Source organism: Heptranchias perlo, chromosome 9, assembly GCF_035084215.1.
Source record: "Heptranchias perlo isolate sHepPer1 chromosome 9, sHepPer1.hap1, whole genome shotgun sequence".
Classification (NCBI taxonomy): Eukaryota; Metazoa; Chordata; class Chondrichthyes; order Hexanchiformes; family Hexanchidae; genus Heptranchias; species Heptranchias perlo.
This window is the reverse complement of record NC_090333.1, coordinates 51,408,421-51,427,686: the sequence shown is the minus strand read 5'-3', so window position 1 is coordinate 51,427,686 and position 19,266 is coordinate 51,408,421. Positions and strand designations below refer to the sequence as shown.

Below are 19,266 nucleotides of genomic sequence, written 5' to 3'. Positions count from 1 at the left end.
ATTTGATGGGTGTCTTCTTAATCAACAGTTATCCAGGAAACAGGGAGCACAACAAGGTTAACATGCCTCAGGCAAAATAGCACACAACACCTTTAACTGTTAAACAGAAATGTTTGGCCAGGCAGGAATCAAGCACCACAATGGACTCCCCAGTGGATTGCTTGGAAGTATTGCACACATGCTGCCGTTTATGCCAGCAACAGTTTATGGCTTTATTTGCCATTTTTATTTAATTAATTTTTCATTATTTGATCGTGCTTTGCTGTTAACCAACTCACATGTTGCTCTTCCGTCCATGTATTCTAATGCTGTAGAGAAAATTACTAGTTGATACAGTTACTAGCTGCTCTAACATTAAATATATGCTTTACTCACTGAACTTTAAATGCCCTTTGAATGGAGAATCCCAGTATCCAGTTATCTGAAGGTAGCCGATGTTCTGAAACTAGGCAATATTTTATCTTTACCGATTTTTTGAGGGATTTATTCTTGGTAATATGATAAATGCTTACACATGGCAATAACTTTGCTATAAACAGTTTTCTGTTTTAAGCAATTTCATTATTGCCTAGGTCAATGGGCAGTGCGGTGGAATTCAGCACAGATAAGTCATGAGACTATGTAGAAGTTAGAATGTGGACTACATGTTCTATAGCAACATCCTTGGAGTAACAGAGCGGGAAGGAGATCTGGGGATCTTGGTAGCTGAGTTTCTGACTAATAACCACTCCATCACAAAAACTGTCTATTCCACCTCCAACATTGCCCACTTTCACCCCTATATCAGCACATCAGTCACTGAACACCTCATTCATGTTCTCCTGGATAGCCTCTCCTCCTCCACCCTCCATAAACTTCAACTCATCCAAAATTCCGTCTGTATCCTATCCCGCACCAATCCCCAGATCTCTTTCTCGCCTACATATACTTCCAGTCCCCCAACACCCCAAGTTTAACATTCTCATCTTTGTGATTTAATCCCTCCCTATCTCTAACTTCCTCCAGCCCCCCTTCCCCATACTCCTTGTTCCTTTGACTCTGGCAGAATTGATGAGTAAATTAGAAGTGCTAAATTCTCTTAAATTTATAGTAATCCACGGTTAATCCCTGAATAGCACACCAGAAGTAATTTCTGGGTTAACATCTCTGGTTACAATTTTGTTCTAAGCAGTTTACATCTTTTAAACAGAAAGGAGGTTTTCTTGAAATCTTTACGAGGAGATGATGCGATGATAAAACAAAGATTAAAAGACAAACTAGCAAACAACCATTTGCTGGATAAATGCTGGAAGGGCACTAGGAAAAAAAGGGAGTGACTTACTGTGTCCAATAGATGTACAGTTCATTGGAAAGGTTCTTCAACACCTTTAATGTTAAAAAAATTGTGATTTAATCAGAACTTATTAATTCTCCCCGCCTGTAACAACTTTTTACACAGCAAAACCACGCCGTACCAATGCTTTAAACGCAAATATCCAATGTCTGTCAGGCGGCGTGGGAAGTTTAAAAAATACAGATATTAGATTTTATCTCTTTTCATATATTGTTCAGACGATTATGTTTAAAAGTTGTTCGTTATAAGGCGAAAATAGTCACTTAAGCTATGGTTGGAGATGAGTGCAGCGTGAAATTCAATTATCGTTTTAAAAATAGGGCTTCAGCACTTTTTTTAAAAAAAGAACGGATTGACATGAAATTGACTCGGAAATCCACTAATTTTCTGACAGTCCCTGAGAAAAGCCCTAGCCGTATCATAAATACTACTTAATATAACAGTAGCCTGAATCGCAGTGTACGCAATCCAGTGAAATATGTTTATCTTGTAAATAATTTACACGTGTTCTTAAATATTGGTAGACTTACATGGTCATCTTGTGTTAGGATATTTTTTTGTGTGTAGTGTCATTTTTTAAATTGCATTAACAAGAGAACCTTACCCTACCTATCGCATTGTCAGACATTTAGTTCCCAAATCCGTGCTCTATCTTTTTATTCGTTCACGGGATGTGGGCGTCGCTGGCGAGGCCAGCATTTATCGCCCATCCCTAATTGCCCTCGAGAAGGTGGTGATGAGCCGCCTTCTTGAACCGCTGCAGTCCGTGTGGTGAAGGTTCTCCCACAGTGCTGTTAGGAGGGGAGTTCCAGGATTTTGACCCAGCGACAATGAAGGAACGGCGATATATTTTCAAGTCGGGATGGTGTGTGACTTGGAGGGGAACGTGCAGGTGGTGTTGTTCCCATGTGCCTGCTGCTCTTGTCCTTCTAGGTGGTAGAGGTCGCGGGTTTGGGAGGTGCTGTCGAAGAAGCCTTGGCGAGTTGCTGCAGTGCATCCTGTGGATGGTACACACTGCAGCCACTCTGCGCCGCTGGTGAAGGGAGTGAATGTTTAGGGTGGTGGATGGGGTGCCAATCAAGCGGGCTGCTTTATCTTGGATGGTGTTGAGCTTCTTGAGTGTTGTTGGAGCTGCACTCATCCAGGCAAGTGGAGAGTATTCCATCACACTCCTGACTTGTGCCTTGTAGATGGTGGAAAGGCTTTGGGGAGTCAGGTGGTGAGTCACTCGCCACAGAATACCCAGCCTCTGACCTGCTCTCGTAGCCACAGTATTTATATGGCTGGTCCAGTTAAGTTTCTGGTCAATGGTGACCCCCAGGATATTGATGGTGGGGGATTCAGCAATGGTAATGCCGTTGAATGTCAAGGGGAGGTGGTTAGACTCTCTCTTGTTGGAGATGGTCATTGCCTGGCACTTATCTGGCGCAAATGTTACTTGCCACTTATGAGCCCAAGCCTGGATGTTGTCCAGGTCTTGCTGCATGCGGGCTCAGACTGCTTCATTATTTGAGGGGTTGCGAATGGAACTGAACACTGTGCAGTCATCAGCGAACATCCCCATTTCTGAACTTATGATGGAGGGAAGGTCATTGATGAAGCAGCTGAAGATGGTTGGGCCTAGGACACTGCCCTGAGGAACTCTTGCAGCAATGCCTTGGGGCTGAGATGAGTGGCCTCCAACAACCACTACCATCTTCCTTTGTGCTAGGTATGACTCCAGCCACTGGAGAGTTTTCCCCCTGATTCCCATTGACTTCAATTTTACTGGGGCTCCTTGGTGCCACACTCGGTCAAATGCTGCCTTGATGTCAAGGGCAGTCACCCTCACCTCACCTCTGGAATTCAGCTCTTTTGTCCATGTTTGGACCAAGGCTGTAATGAGGTCTGGAGCTGAGTGGTCCTGGCAGAACCCAAACTGAGCATCGGTGAGCAGGTGCCGCTTGATAGCACTGTCGACGACACCTTCCATCACTTTGCTGATGATTGAGAGTAGACTGATGGGGCGGTAATTGGCCGGATTGGATTTGTCCTGCTTTTTGTGGACAGGACATACCTGGGCAATTTTCCACATTGTCGGGTAGATGCCAGTGTTGTAGCTGTACTGGAACAGCTTGGCTAGAGGCGCAGCTAGTTCTGGAGCACAAGTCTTCAGCACTGCAGCTGGGATGTTGTCGGGGCCCATAGCCTTTGCTGTATCCAGTGCACTCAGCCGTTTCTTGATATCACGTGGAGTGAATCGAATTGGCCGAAGACTGGCTTCCGTGATGGTGGGGATATCGGGAGGAGGCTGAGATGGATCATCCACTCGGCACTTCTGGCTGAAGATGGTTGCAAACGCTTCAGCCTTGTCTTTTGCACTCACGTGCTGGACTCCGCCATAATTGAGGATGGGGATGTTTGCAGAGCCTCCTCCTCCCGTTAGTTGTTTAATTGTCCACCACCATTCACGACTGGATGTGGCAGGACTGCAGAGCTTTGATCTGATACGTTGGTTGTGGAATTGCTTAGCTCTGTCTATAGCATGTTGCTTCCGCTGTTTAGCATGCATGTAGTCCTGAGTTGTAGCTTCACCAGGTTGGCACCTAATTTTTAGGTATGCCTGGTGCTGCTCCTGGCATGCTCTTCTACACTCCTCATTGAACCAGGGTTGATCCCCTGGCTTGTTGGTAATGGTAGCATGAGGAATATTCCGGGCGATGAGGTTACAGATTGTGCTGGAATACAATTCTGCTGCTGATGGCCCACAGTGCTTCATGGATGCCCAGTTTTGAGCTGCTAGATCTGTTCTGAATCTATCCCATTTAGCACGGTGGTAGTGCCACTCAACACGTTGGATGGTGTCCTCAGTGCGAAGACGGGACTTCATCTCCACGAGGACTGTGCGGTGGTCACTCCTACCAATACTGTCATGGACAGATGCATTTGCGACAGGTAGATTGGTGAGGACGAGGTCAAGTAAGTTTTTCCCTCGTGTTGGTTCGCTCACCACCTGCTGCAGGCCCAGTCTCACAGCTATGTCCTTCAGGACTCGGCCAGCAGTGGTGCTACCGAGCCACACTTGGTGATGGACATTGAAGAGTACATTCTGTGCCCTTGCTGCCCTCAGTGCTTCTCAACATGGAGGAGGACTGATTCATCAGCTGAGGGAGGACGGTAGGTGGTAATCAGCAGGAGGTTTCCTTGCCCATGTTTGACCTGATGCCATGAGATTTCATGGGGTCCAGAGTCAATGTTGAGGACTCCCAGGGCCACTCCCTCCTGACTGTATATCACTGTACCGCCACCTCTGGTGAGTCTGTCTTGCCGGTGGAACAGGACATACCCAGGGATGGTGATGGAAGAGTCTGGGACGTTGGCTGAAAGGTATGATTCTGTGAGAGTGGCTATGTCAGGCTGTTGCTTGACTAGTCTGTGGGACAGCTCTCCCAATTTTGGCACAAGTCTCCAGATGTTAGTAAGGAGGACCTTGCAGGGTCGACTGGGCTTGGTTTGCCGTTGTCGTGTCCGGTGCCTAGTGGTCCATCCGTTTTTTAAATTCTTATTATGACTTTTCGTAGCGAGATTTTACAACTGAGTGGCTTGCTAGGCCATTTAAGAATCAACCACATTGCTGTGGGTCTGGAGTCACATATAGGCCAGACCAGGTAAGGACGGCAGGTCTCTTTCCCTAAAGGACATTAGTGAACCAGATGGGTTTTTACGATCATCCGGTAGTTTCATGGCCATCATTATTGATACTAGTAGTTTAATTCCAGATTTTATTTAATTGAGTTTAATTAATTAATTGAATTTAAATTCACCAGCTGCCATGGCAGGATTTGAACTTTAGTCCAGGCCTCTGGATTACTAGTCCAGTAACATAACCACTATGCTACCGTACCCAATATCTGTTTTACACATTACTATCTATACTCAGTTATTTCCTCCAGAGCCAGTTCGGATTGCCTACTCCTGTGGCTTTGGCTCTGGCTCTCAGTTGAAAAGACCAAACCTTTCTGGGTGGGATGGCGCGGAGATCATGACGTGTTTACACAGTTCCTCACCCGTTCGATCTATCTGTCAATAGAAAGCACCAAGTCAGAGACTCGCGTTATGTCTTGGGAGCCTCTCTGTCAAATGCAAAGAGTCAAAGAAAAATTCGCCCCCATCTGATTAGTGGAACAATTCCATTTTTCTTCTCATTGATTTACAGCGGGCTGATTTCTTTTTTTTTGTCGTGCTGACTTCTTGACAGTGATCTTTTGGAACAAGTGTGGCAACGCGTCTTCGATTACAGAAAGTGCTGTATCTGTTCGAGGGAGCTATTTCTGGGCGCTGCTTTGCTGTTTCTGAACATCTGAATCTCTCGGCTGCGTTAATCCGGCCCTGCACTGACTGATTTCGCCGGGGAATTTTCAGAAGAAATTCTGTGCTTTTCCCATCTTTCTTTCATTCATTCCTTCCCTCCGACGGCGTTGTATGAATCACCGACGTGAATCACGATATGGATGGGAGTCCTTTGCCTCTGGTGACTGTGCTTACAACTCCTTATGATGCTCAGAAACCGGGAACAAGCGGGCTCCGGAAGAAAACCAACGTTTTTCAGACCAAGCCTCGATATCTTCAGAACTTCGTTCAGAGCATCTTTGCTTCCATTGACCTGAGGGATCGCCAGGGATCTACTGTGGTGGTCGGAGGCGATGGGCGGTACTACAATAAGGCTGCCATAGAGATCATAGTCCAGATGGCTGCTGCCAATGGGGTATGTTGCCATTATCGACCAACACAAGAACATTTACCTTAATGACGTAGATCGATGAGTTACACAGATTCAGGGGTATTTTCAAGGTGCAATAAAATGTAAAAGTTTTTTTTGTTTTGTGTGGCATGTGGTAAGGGCACTTCTACTGGGGAAACGGCTGAGGAATGGGAGTAAGCGGATATCTGCGGATAGCAGAGAGCGGCGCAAGTGCGATGAGATGATTCGCCTCCTTCTGTGCCATGACATTCAACACCGATAGCTTAAAGAGGCTGGGCTACTCTACTGTGAGCTGTCACGAAGCGCAAAGAATATTTGACCAGACTCTGAAGGTTATGTTTTGAATTGTGCATTGAGTCAAAAAGTTTCTTCAATTATATTTTATACCCAGATCAAAATTTTAGGTGTGTGTGTGTGTGAGAGAGAGAAAACTTTAAAAGGGTAACATCTGAACACACGTTTGCACAGCTAATGCTTCAGTAGTGTCGGCTTTGGCTCAGTGGCAGCACTCTCCCCCTCTGAGTCAGAAGGTTGTGGGTTCAAGGCCCACTCCAGAGACTTAAGCACATAATCAAGGCTGGCACTTCAGTGCAGTTCTACTTTTATCCTTATAGTGTAAGGGACCTCAAAGACCTGGATGCCATCTGGTTTGTATCGTCTCAAAGTGATTGATTTGAACCTGCAAAATCTGGGTTCTAGTCACAATATCCAATGGATAGTCACATCTAATTGAACACAGCTCCACCAAACATTCAGGGAATAATAAGTTTAGTCCCACAATAAGGAACCTTGGCAGCCAAAACATATTGAACAAAAGTGATAACCTGGCCTCAGTAATAGAATGAATCTGATTTTTTTTCATAAATTTAGGCTGACACTCCAGTGCAGAACTGAGGGAGTGCTACACTATTGGAGGAGCTGTCTTTCATATGAGACATTAAATCAAAGCCCCATCTGCCATCTCAGGTGAATGTAAAAGATCCTTCGGCATTATTCAAAGAAGAACAGTGGAGTTCTCTCGGTGTTGTAGCCAACATTTATCCCTCAACCAACACCTGAAACAGATTATCTGGTTATTTATTTTATTGCACCTGGGCAGGGCCGGGACCGCTGTCCTAGGAGGAGTGTTTGCTAGTGCTGTTGGGGAGGGTTTAAACTAAAGTGGCAGGGGGTTGGGAACCTGAGCAGGGAGAGAGAGGAAAGCGTAACAGGAAGGGACAGAAGGTATGGAGTAATAGGTAAAGTGTTAAAAAAGGAAAAAGCAGGAACTAAGCGTCACAAAACAGATTTGAAAGTTCTTTATCTGAATGCACGTAGCATTCGTAATAAAATGGACGAGTTAACGGCACAAATAACTACGTATGGGTATGATCTTGTGGCCATTACAGAAACATGGCTGCAGGGTGACAACGACTGGGAATTAAATATGCCAGGGTATTTAACAATCAGGAAGGACAGGCAGGAAGGAAGGGGAGGTGGGGTGGCTATGTTAATAAAGGAAGAAATCACTGTAATACAGAGAAATGATATTGGGACAAAGCATCAAGATAATGAAACAGTTTGGGTGGAGATAAGGAATAATAAGGGAAAAAAAACATTAGTGGGCGTAGTATATAGGCCTCCTAATAGTTGCAACTCTGCTGGAAGAAGTATTAATCAGGAGATAGTCGGGGCATGTAATAAGGGAACAGCCATAATTATGGGGGATTTTAATTATCATATTAACTGGACAAATCAAATTGGGCAGAGCAGCCTTGAGGACGAGTTCATTGAGTGCATCAGGGATGGATTTCTTGAGCAGTATGTAACTGATCCTACAAGGGGGCAGGCAACCTTGGACCTGGTCCTGTGTAATGAGTCAGGATTAATTAATAATGTCCTAGTTAAGGATCCCCTTGGAACGAGCGACCACAACATGGTTGAATTCCATATCCAATTAGAGGGTGAGAAGGTTGATTCTCAAACAAGCGTACTGAGCTTGAATAAAGGAGACTATGATGGTATGAGAGCGGAATTGATTAAAGTGGACTGGGAAAATAGATTAAAGGGTAAGACGGTACATGAGCAGTGGTGTTCATTTAGGGAGTTATTTTACAACTTTCAAAATAAATATATTCCACTGAGGAAAAAAGGGTGTAAAAGAAATGACAGCCACCCGTGGCTAAGTAAAGAAATCAAGGATAGTATCCGACTAAAAACAAGGACATATAAGGTAGCCAAACTTAGTGGGAGGATAGAAGATTGGGAATTCTTCAAAAGACAGCAAAAAGTAACTAAAGGATTGATTAAGAAAGGGAAGTTAGATTATGAAAAGAAATTAGCAAAAAATATAAAAACAGATAGCAAGAGTTTCTATAGTTATATAAAAAGAAAAAGGGTGGCTAAGGCAAACATAGGTCCCTTAGAGGATGAGACCCGGAAATTAATGGTGGGAAACATGGAGATGGCAAAAATGCTGAACAAATATTTTGTTTCAGTCTTTACAGTAGAGGACACTAAGAATATCCCAACACTGGACAAACAGGGGACTCTCGGGGGGGGGGGAGGAGCTAAATACGATTAAAATCACTCAAGAGATGGTACTCAGTAAAATAATGGGACTCAAGGCGGATAAATCCCCTGGACCTGATGGCTTCCATCCTAGGGTCTTGAGGGAAGTGGCAGTAGGGATTGTGGATGCTTTGGTGATAGTTTTCCAAAATTCCCTGGACTCAGGAGAGGTCCCGGCAGATTGGAAAACTGCTAATGTAACACCGTTATTTAAAAAGGGTAGTAGGCAGAAGGCTGGAAATTATAGGCCAGTTAGCTTAACATCTGTGGTGGGTAAAATTTTGGAGTCTATTATTAAGGAGACAGTAACGGAACATTTAGATAAGCATAATTTAATAGGACAAAGTCAGCATGGCTTTATGAAGGGGAAGTCATGTCTGACAAATTTGCTTGAGTTCTTCGAGGATATAACGTATAGGGTGGATAAAGGGGAACCAGTGGACGTAGTGTATTTAGACTTCCAGAAGGCATTCGACAAGGTGCCACATAAAAGATTATTACTTAAGATAAAAAATCACGGGATTGGGGGTAATATTCTGGCATGGGTGGAGGATTGGTTATCAAACAGGAAGCAGAGAGTTGGGATAAATGGTTCATTTTCGGACTGGCAACCAGTAACCAGTGGTGTTCCACAGGGGTCGGTGCTGGGTCCCCAACTCTTTACAATCTATATTAACGATTTGGAGGAGGGGACCGAGTGCAACATATCAAAATTTGCAGATGATACAAAGATGGGAGGGAAAGTAGAGAGTGAGGAGGACATAAAAAACCTGCAAGGGGATATAGACAGGCTGGGTGAGTGGGCGGAGATTTGGCAGATGCAATATAATATTGGAAAATGTGAGGTTATGCACTTTGGCAGGAAAAATCAGAGAGCAAGTTATTTTCTTAATGGCGAGAGACTGGAAAGTACTGCAGTACAACGGGATCTGGGGGTCCTAGTGCAAGAAAATCAAAAAGTTGGTATGCAGGTGCAGCAGGTGATCAAGAAAGCCAACGGAATGTTGGCTTTTATTGCTAGGGGGATAGAATATAAAAACAAGGAGGTATTGCTGCAGTTATATAAGGTATTGGTGAGACCGCACCTGGAATACTGCATACAGTTTTGGTCTCCATACTTAAGAAAAGACATACTTGCTCTCGAGGCAGTACAAAGAAGGTTCACTCGGTTAATCCCGGGGATGAGGGGGCGGACATATGAGGAGAGGTTGAGTAGATTGGGACTCTACTCATTGGAGTTCAGAAGAATGAGAGGCGATCTTATTGAAACATATAAGATTGTGAAGGGTCTTGATCGGGTGGATGCAGTAAGGATGTTCCCAAAGATGGGTGAAACTAGAACTAGGGGGCATAATCTTAGAATAAGGGGCTGCTCTTTCAAAACTGAGATGAGGAGAAACTTCTTCACTCAGAGGGTGGTAGGACTGTGGAATTTGCTGCCCCAGGAAGCTGTGGAAGCTACATCATTAGATAAATTTAAAACAGAAATAGACAGTTTCCTAGAAGTAAAGGGAATTAGGGGTTATGGGGAGCAGGCAGGAAATTGGACATGAAGCTGAGTTCGGATCGGTCAATGCCCTGTGGGTGGCGGAGAGGGCCCAGGGGCTATGTGGCCGGGTCCTGCTCCGACTTCTTGTGTTCTTCAGATTTGTGGTTGGGATCAGATCAGCCATGATCTTATTGAATGGCGGAGCAGGCTCGAGGGGCCGATTGGCCTACTCCTGCTCCAATTTCTTATGTTCTTATGTTATTTGTGGAAGTTTGCTCTGCGCAAATTGGCTGCTACGTTTTCTACATTACAACAGTGACTACACTTTAAAAAAGTACTTAATTGGCTGTAAAGAGCTTTGGGATGTCTTGAGGTCTTAAAAGACGCTATATAAATGCAAATCTTTCTTTCATATCATTGTGACAAATTACACATGGCTCTTCCAGCTCTGCTTCCCCCACCCAACCAAAAAATGCTTGCCAAACATGAAGAAAATGATAAATAGTACAGCACCAATAACAAGGCAATATAGAGCAAGTTGGGGGTCATCTAGGATTTGTTGTGAAGAAGCATAAACTCAAGCTCAATACATGTGGTAACCATACAGCCAACATTTGAGAGACAAAAGCCCCGATATTTATGGGGCCGGGGCGAGGGCAGCGTGTAGCGGGGTGAAACCTGGAAATCCCGGGGTCACGGAGGTCCAGCCGATATCAGAAGCAGGACCTCATTATCACTTTTTTCTTCCTTTTCCCACCCGGCAGCCTGCCAGATTGACAGGCCCGAACAATCGAGAGAAATGGAGCATGAGATCGCGGCATGGTGGGGTGGGGGGTGGGGGGTCGGCCGATCGTGAGGCAGGCCGGAGATGGGGTTTGGAGGGGGAGGGCGGAGATTGGGGATTGTAGGCAGGGGGATTACTGATTGTGGTAGCGAGGAGACGCCGCGATTGGCAAAAGGGAGGCTAAAAAGTTGCTTGAGGTGCCGGGGGGAGCACTCCTGCTCCTTCTGGTCCACAAGGAGTGCTCTAAAAAGCACTTGCCTTCTGGAGCCAGCGGCTTCCATCTCCATTTCGCTGCCAAGTTTCCCGAACCCCGTGAAACTCGGCTGGAAACTTAAATTTAAATCAGGCTCTGAACTGCACTGTGGGAGCCTGATTTAAATATTATAATGAAGTGTCCCGCCTCTCCAAGATGGGTCACACGCAAGGCACACAACATGCCACAGTAAAAATGGCGTCAGGCACGTACGTGGTAGATCAGGGATGCATTCACTGATTTTAAATTTTTAACCCCCCTTCTCACCCTTTGTGAGGGGGTTAATATCGACACTTAGGAGTCTGGACTTAATTCAAACCCACAACTCAGGTGAAAAGAACAGTGTGTGCTTAACACAAGCAGTCTCCTTCAACCTCTGTACATTTATGCAGTTGGGAGAGTGAACAAATTGGTCTCACATTCTTGCACTATTTCTGACGCTAGTACTTTCTATCTAAGGTGCATTTAATTTTCCTAAGGAAAGGTTTCTTTCCCCTTCACATTTTTTTGAAGGGAATGGATGAGATGGTACTAATTTAGTAACTTTCAACCTATCACAAAACTTTCCACTCCATTTTTCTTTTCTCATCTGTTGAAAACTGCATTCTCCATCTGCAGAGCATAGAATCATAGAATGGTTACAGCACAGAAGGAGGCAATTCAGCCCATCGAGCTCGTGCCGGCTCTTTGTAAGAGCAAACCAGTTAGTCCCATGCCCCCTGCTCTTTCCCCATAGCCTTGCAAATTTTTTCCCTTCAAGTATTTATCGAATTCCTTTTTGAAAGTCATGATTGAATCTGTTTCCACCGCCCTTTCAGGCAGCGCATTCCAAATCATAACTACTCGCTGCGTAAAAAAGTTTTTCCTCATGTCGCTTTTGGTTCTTTTGCCAATCACCTTAAATCTATGTCCTCTGGTTCTTGACCCTTCTGCCAGGATGTGTATCAGTAGAAGGTTGTGTGCAGTTTTGTGTTAAAACTTCGATGGTGTAATAATGGGATGCAACTGGAGACAACTATAAAATAAATTGTACTTGATTACTAATGGGCCTAATGCATGGTTCAACAGTTTTAGTTCAACAACTTAACATTGTTGTACTGAAACTTTGGGGTTCCATGTAGCCTGTTGTCTGGAAGAGGATTCCACAGCCAGGAGAAGAGTTTTGTAAAACTTCACAATTGACGTTTTGTGGAAACATTTTGGATTGATGCTGAAAGTTGCGGTGCAAATGCAGCAGCTCTTGTTGTTCTGGGTTAAGTTCTTGTGATGCTGATATGGGAGTAACAACCCAGCCAGTATTGGAACAGGTGGCCATGCATTCAGTAGCTGATCTTAATCAACGACAGTGGTCTGCATGGTTTTACTGAGTCCAGGAGTAAGAGATGGATTTTCTGTGCAGCCTACGAAACAAGGCTACACTATTCCAATGATGTATTGCAGGAGCATGACTCAGCATAGAATGAAAACAGTCTAATTGTTCCAATTGGTGTTCTTTTTTAATTTAAGGAAAAGTATTAATTTTAATAATGTTTCCTTATTTTTGATGTGGAGATGCCGGTGATGGACTGGGGTTGACAATTGTAAACAATTTTACAACACCAAGTTATAGTCCAGCAATTTTATTTTAAATTCACAAGCTTTCGGAGGCTTCCTCCTTCCTCAGGTAAATGAACATTTACCTGAGGAAGGAGGAAGCCTCCGAAAGCTTGTGAATTTAAAATAAAATTGCTGGACTATAACTTGGTGTTGTAAAATTCCTTATTTTTGAACATTTTTTGCTCATTAAAATGGGAAATGGAACATTTTGCTATTTTGGGCACCAATTATCACCATCAAGCATGTCCAGGTCAGGCCTAGAAGGAAAAGATACAAAGAAAAAATGCCTCTATTTTACCCCAGTAATATCCTTTATTCCCACTCAGAATAAAACCCATTATGCGCCATTCACATTTCACACAGCCATCCTTGTGGTCTCCAACATGACCAGTAATTTCCAATTCTATGCTGTAAGCTAGGGATTGGGTTAAGACTGACTCAGCTAATTTCATTTGGGACCATTACAGCCAACCGAGAGGAGGCCATCAGTCTGGGTCGGCATGATTCAATCGCGGGATGCAGAAATGAAAGGATAGTTGGAAGAGTGAACAAATTGGTCTTGCTTTCCTCTATTACTGCTGATGCTTGTATTAACTATTGAAAGTTCATTTAATTTTCCCAAGGAAAGATGAAAAGTGTAATTTTCCCCCCCTTAATTGAGTTACCCCCTTTATCAGCAACCTAGCTGGGAACTTACTCAATTTGTCATCAAGGCCCATGCTAGAACAAATTTTGCCCAATTTATGCTGAAGCATCGGTCCTAGGAAGACTATTATAAGGACCAATAATAAACCTGTGTTTTTCTGAGGATATGATAGTGAACAGTTTTTATGTTAAATGTTAGATTTGTCTCCAACCCTGTGAATGCACAAATATGTCAGAACAACAAACAGATCTTTGACCAGACAGAAGTGTGTTGAGAACATGGATTGTTAGTCTAAAAGCTGGTAATGGCATTGGAAGTTTTGCCTCTTTTTTAAACTTTAAATGAAATTTGTCAACTTGGCAAGAAATTAACTGATTTAATTAGTGGTTTTCTATACAATTTGAACAAAGTAGCACATTTTCACAATTCACATCATCTACTTTGGGGAATTCTTTAAACCACTGTGAACAGTTTGACTTTATTTTGTTAGTCATTGGATACAGTCGATAATTTTGATCAGGAATTGGGGAGACAATCAAGTTAAGAGACACTTCTGCTGTTCCTCCCTCTCTCCCCTCTAGTCCAGTGAAGTACTCGCGTTTAGTAGAAAATTGTCTTGAGCTCTCTGTTCCATGTTTCAGCACAGAACTCTTTCTTCTCCTCTTCCTGATTTTTGCTGCATTACACTTTCATGAGCATTGGCAGACCTCTGGTGTCTCACCCAGCAGATTTTTCACATTTGTGCTAATGGCACTGACTGTTGACAGGGTATTAGACTATAGAGACTGTCACCACCTGTTTTCACCCAATGTGTAAACGTTCACACTTTCAAGCAAGGGTCACTAGATAGCAGTCAAGGGTGGGACCCCTGGCTGATTTTTTCCTTCCAAAGCTCAGGTGCATTGAGAACAAACTAGTGCCCTAACAGCTGAAATCAGCTAATTCAACACATTTAGGTCATCAAACCTGCCACCTTCAGGTCTGTCTTGCTAAGTACAATATCAGGCAATGCATTTACCCCCATTGTAGGAGACTTTATCATTGAGCTGGTCAAGTGGTTGAACAGTGTTCTGATCAGGAGTAGTAGCAGACAGGAACATGAAAGACACAAAAATTCAGACTCGGGAAGTGCCCTGCAGTATCAAGAGTTTTAAATCTGTGTGACTGTTGTTTGCCTTAGATTGAGTTTAATTATGCGCGTATTTGCATGATGCAGTGTTTAATCTGCAGTGACATTCTTTTCTGAATTTGTGTATCTGATGTTCTTTCAATGTTTCTAGAACAGGCAGAAATTAATTAGGGTAAAATGATCTGTTTTCCCTTGTTAAAAAAAATCTTAGAATAACATAACAAATAGTAACACAAGGATGTAACATGAAGTATTAAAAATACATGCATCAAATGGATAAAATCCACAGACTGACCAATTGTAAATAGTAAGAGGGTAGAAGAGATTATTAGAGTTCAGTTTACCCTTCAGGCAAATGTGCCCTACGGGTGAAGATAAAAAGTTCTTCTTTCTCCTGCTGCCAAAGCTACCAAGTTAATGGCAACCCAATTTTCTTTCACATTGCTCTACCTTTGTTAAGGTTGCTGGCTGATCTGCTGACTAGCTCTTTCCCATTAACTCTAGTTGCCCAGGGTTTTGTCCTCTGTTCCTATTTAATATTAATGACCACCTTCATTCTTCATCCAACCCTATCTACTCTTTGCTAATGATTCTACTTTATATTCATCAATTTTCTTCTGATTACATGTGCATGATGCATAAAATCTACAGTCCTCTTGCAGTGCAGTGGTTGAATTACAGCATCTTGATCTCTTCCGTGTCATTCATTAGGGCAGTTTCTTTCAATTCTTTAGAGACACGGTTTCTTCATGTCTCTTACAAATCTAACAAGCACCAACCCCCTTTTATCTTTGGCTCCACTCTTATGTCCTTCATGTGTTCACATTTTTGGACTCACTACCTTCTCTGACCTCAAAGGCAACTCTACCATTGCTTTAGCTGCTTTCATGAAGCTCAGCTCCTCTTTCGTGCCAAATATTTGACCTCTTACTAGCTCTTAGTTGTCCAAAATGTCCAAGTCCATCCAGGATTTTAATACTGGTCACAATGTGGGAGCCTCTCCCAACATCTTTCTCATATCGTTGGACAGGATCCAAGAAAAAAATTGTCTTGATAGACACTCATTGTCTCCTCTATAGCCTCTTTTGCAACCTTTTTTGTCTCTCTTTGCTTTGATACTTCTATGATCAGTCCTGTTCTAAACTATCCTCTTTTGTTTTTCTTAAGTTACAAATACATAACCCTATATGCTCTTCCTTCTTACTAAATCCTTATTATGTTGAAATTAAGATTTCTTACTTTTAACTCATTCTTTTCCAGAACCCTGAATCTGAGGAACTCCTTTCCTTCCACCTGGAATCTTAGTTTTAAAAGCTAAACTTAGTGTCACCTACTCACCATTCTCTGACTTTTTACCATGTCTTTTTTGCTTTTCAACTTTGTTGGATAAATAGCCAAGTTCAGTTCAAAACCCTCAAATGTCCATCTATGTTGTTATCAACAAACCATTTTCTGAAAGTAAACCTTAAATATCAGAAAGAAGGTATGGTTTGAATGGATTTCTTGTTATGATGATAGATTTGACATAATGGAATTTGACTTATTCCATTACCATAAATCTCTGACCCTGTTAATATATTTTGCATATCATGACATAATACCTGTATTGTTATAAAACAACGTATCCTCCAACTGAGCAATACCAAGGGAGATCTGCTACAAATATATTAATAATCTTGTATATAGCATGCAATTCTTGTGTTCTTGTAAAGTCCTTTTGTTGTCTATTTCCATTTCCATCATTTCTGTCTGTCCCTGCTGCCTGACTGTCTTACTTAAATTATCTCTCATTGTACTTACTGTGTTTCTTGGCTCCTCGTTGAGTCCTCCAGGCTGTGTCTTTAAGGCTGGTGTTACAATGCAGCGCAGTGCCACCACCTGCGGCCAACTGAAGTCCAGCCTCTCTCTTTTCTTAGCTTCTAAAGTAGGGTTAAGGAGTTATAAGTGAAGAATCTGTCACTCTTTCAAAATATTTAACTAATTAAATTTTCTTTAACAGATTGGACGCTTGGTAATTGGACAAAATGGAATTCTCTCAACTCCAGCTGTATCCTGCATAATCAGAAAAATCAAAGCAATTGGAGGAATTATTCTGACAGCAAGCCACAACCCTGGTGGACCTGATGGAGATTTTGGGATCAAATACAATATTTCCAGTGGAGGTGGGTAATGCGCAAATAGCTGTAACTTGAAATGGCTTTTGATTAACTCAGATTTTTCAAATCAATGCTGTGATGCTCATTCATGTTGATTTTTTAGAATAGTTTGAATGATAGTAATTGCATCAATATAGTTCCATATTTTACCAGAGATAGAAATATTCATTGGTCCCAGCTCACTTCCAGCTGCTTTCCTTATTCCCTGTGATACAGCATTCCAGCAAAATAGGTTAAGAGTCACCATCATCCAATAGCACCTGCCAAATAGAATTTACATTAGTTGAAATTGAATGATATTTGGAGGATGAGTGGCACAAAATGGAATGAAATTCAGAGATGACGCTGGAGGAAAATACTTAAAAGAAAGGCTGAGGAAAATATTTGTTGGGAATGATTCTCTTCCCTAAGAAGAGTGGCCATTTTATAAGTGGATTTGCAGCCAAGTAATTTACTGTTTTCTATCTCTGGCCAAGAAAAATTCCTACTTGAATGGTTTATTTGTAAAGGTTGCTTCTAATAGGCTACTTTTAAATTGAGCAAGCTTTGGCTTCCTTCCCAATCCTGGATGCTGATCCTAACTTTACTGTTGAGATTCTGAGGTGCCAGTGCAGGTAAGATGCTGACCCTGTTCAGCTCAATAGCACCATCTTGATGTGACATCTGAGTAGGTCAGAGATTTGATATAACTGGTCTGCATTGAGCATGTGCTTAAAAGCAAAGAACACCTTCTCCTCATGAAGTAGATGTTCTTCATGGTTTTCATTTCTCTTCCCTCCCCTCTCAAAGAGTATTGTTCCCCTTTTCTCTTTTGATCCAGAAAGATACCCAGTCAAGCACTAGATTTAGATACATGCGCTGAGACTGGAAAAATTGTATTCAATGTTTTTCATTTGCTCTGAATTCTACAATATAAACAGATTTCTGGATCACTTAAATGTAGTGTATTCTCTATCCATCCAATCCCTTTGCTATTTTAGATAATTTGAGGGGAACTGAAATTATGATAGAATAGCATCAGTGTAGAGCATGTTTCAGGTGACACACCTGCTGGAACCAAGATGAGGCATTACACCACACTTCACAGCAGGTAACAATTGATATATAGCTACAAAATAATTAGCTGTTTGTTGTCTTAATTGTGTGTTTTTATTTATTTATTGTAACGATACAAAGCTAGTTGGGAAAGCAAGCTGTGAGGAGGACACAAAGGGCACAATTTTAAAAGGGAAAAACCGGTGGGTTGGGGGCAAGGGGGCATTCAAAATCACAACCATTTCGGACCTGCCCCCAACCCGTCTCCAACCCACCCACTTCTGGTTTTCACCAGGGTGGGACGAGGGGCAGGCAACCAACTGGCTCCCAGGAGGCGGGTTGGTGATTAAAACCTTTCAAGGAGGCTTTGCTCCTCCATTTTTCTACACTTTCCGATTTCAACCCGGGGTGGGGGCCGGGATTCCCGGGCCTTCTCTTTTATACCACATAAAAGGAGGTGAGAAGGCCTGAGACTAACAGGTAAGTGCCTAGAAAGGAGGAGCAGGAGTGCTTCCCCCAGGCTTCCACAAGCCTACCTGCAGCGACCCCCCCAAACAAAGATCTCGGACCCCCGCGCCCCCACTGACGATTGTGGACCCCCGCCTCCCCCCCCCCCCCACCCCAACGATTGTGGACTCCTGCCCCCCAACCCCCCCAATGATCGCGAACCCCCGTGATGACCCCCGATCCCTCCCCCCATGATTGAATCCCCCGTGCCCTTATGCCAATCTATGCCCCTATGCCAACCCGTGCCCCCCCCCCCCCATCCTTACAAATAAAGACTTAACTGCGGACTTACCTGAACACATCCTCTCCCTGGCTGGTCTCCCGTCTGACTGAGACCAGCCTGTCAATCAGGCTGGTCAATCGGACAGCAAACCAACAAAAAAAAATAAAAGACGTCCTTACGTCAAAATCGTAAGGATGTCCGGGAATCCCGTACTTCCAGGTTTCCCGTCCGCAATTTGAAACCCCCGCCCCCTTCCCGGCTCGGGGTCAAAATCATGTCCAAAGAGTCTGCAAAGGGATATAGACAGGTTAAGTGAGTGGGCAAGAAGGTGGCAGATGGAGTACAATATGAGGAAATGTGAGGTTATTCACTTTGGTGGGAAGAATAGAAAAACAGAATATTTTTTAAATGGTGAGAAACTATTAATTGTTGGTGTTCAGAGGGATTTGGGTGTCCTAGTACATGAAACACAGAATGATAACATGCTGGTACAGGTACAGGTACAGGTACAGCAAGCAATTAGGAAGGCAAATGGTATATTGGCCTTTGTTGCAAGGGGTTGGAGTACAAGAGCAATTGTACAGTGCTTTGGTGAGACCACACCTGGAGTACTGTGTACAGTTTTAGTCTCCTTACCTAAGGAAGGATATACTTGCCTTAGAGGCAGTGCAACGAAGGTTCACTAGATTGATTCCTGGGTTGAGAGGGTTCTCCTATGAGGAGAGTTTGAGTATAATGGGCCTATATTCTCGAGTTTAGAAGAATGAGAGGTGATCTCATTGAAATGTATTAAATTCTTAGAGGGCTTGACAAGGTAGATGCTG

General features: G+C 43.2%; 1 protein-coding gene across 2 annotated transcripts in view; it reads left to right on the top strand.

The window, feature by feature from the left end:
- pgm1 (phosphoglucomutase 1) overlaps nt 1-19,266 on the top strand; it is an 83,311-nt gene that overhangs the window by 23,006 nt on the left and 41,039 nt on the right. The window contains exons 1-2 of one of the 2 annotated variants that reach the window (XM_067990401.1): nt 5,614-6,077; nt 16,521-16,683. In XM_067990401.1, coding sequence (XP_067846502.1) covers nt 5,820-6,077; nt 16,521-16,683 — 421 coding nt within the window. In that variant the 5' untranslated portion in view covers nt 5,614-5,819. Of the gene's footprint in view, nt 1-5,613; nt 6,078-16,520; nt 16,684-19,266 lie in introns of those variants that run through there. The other variant, XM_067990402.1, reaches the window with a different exon arrangement.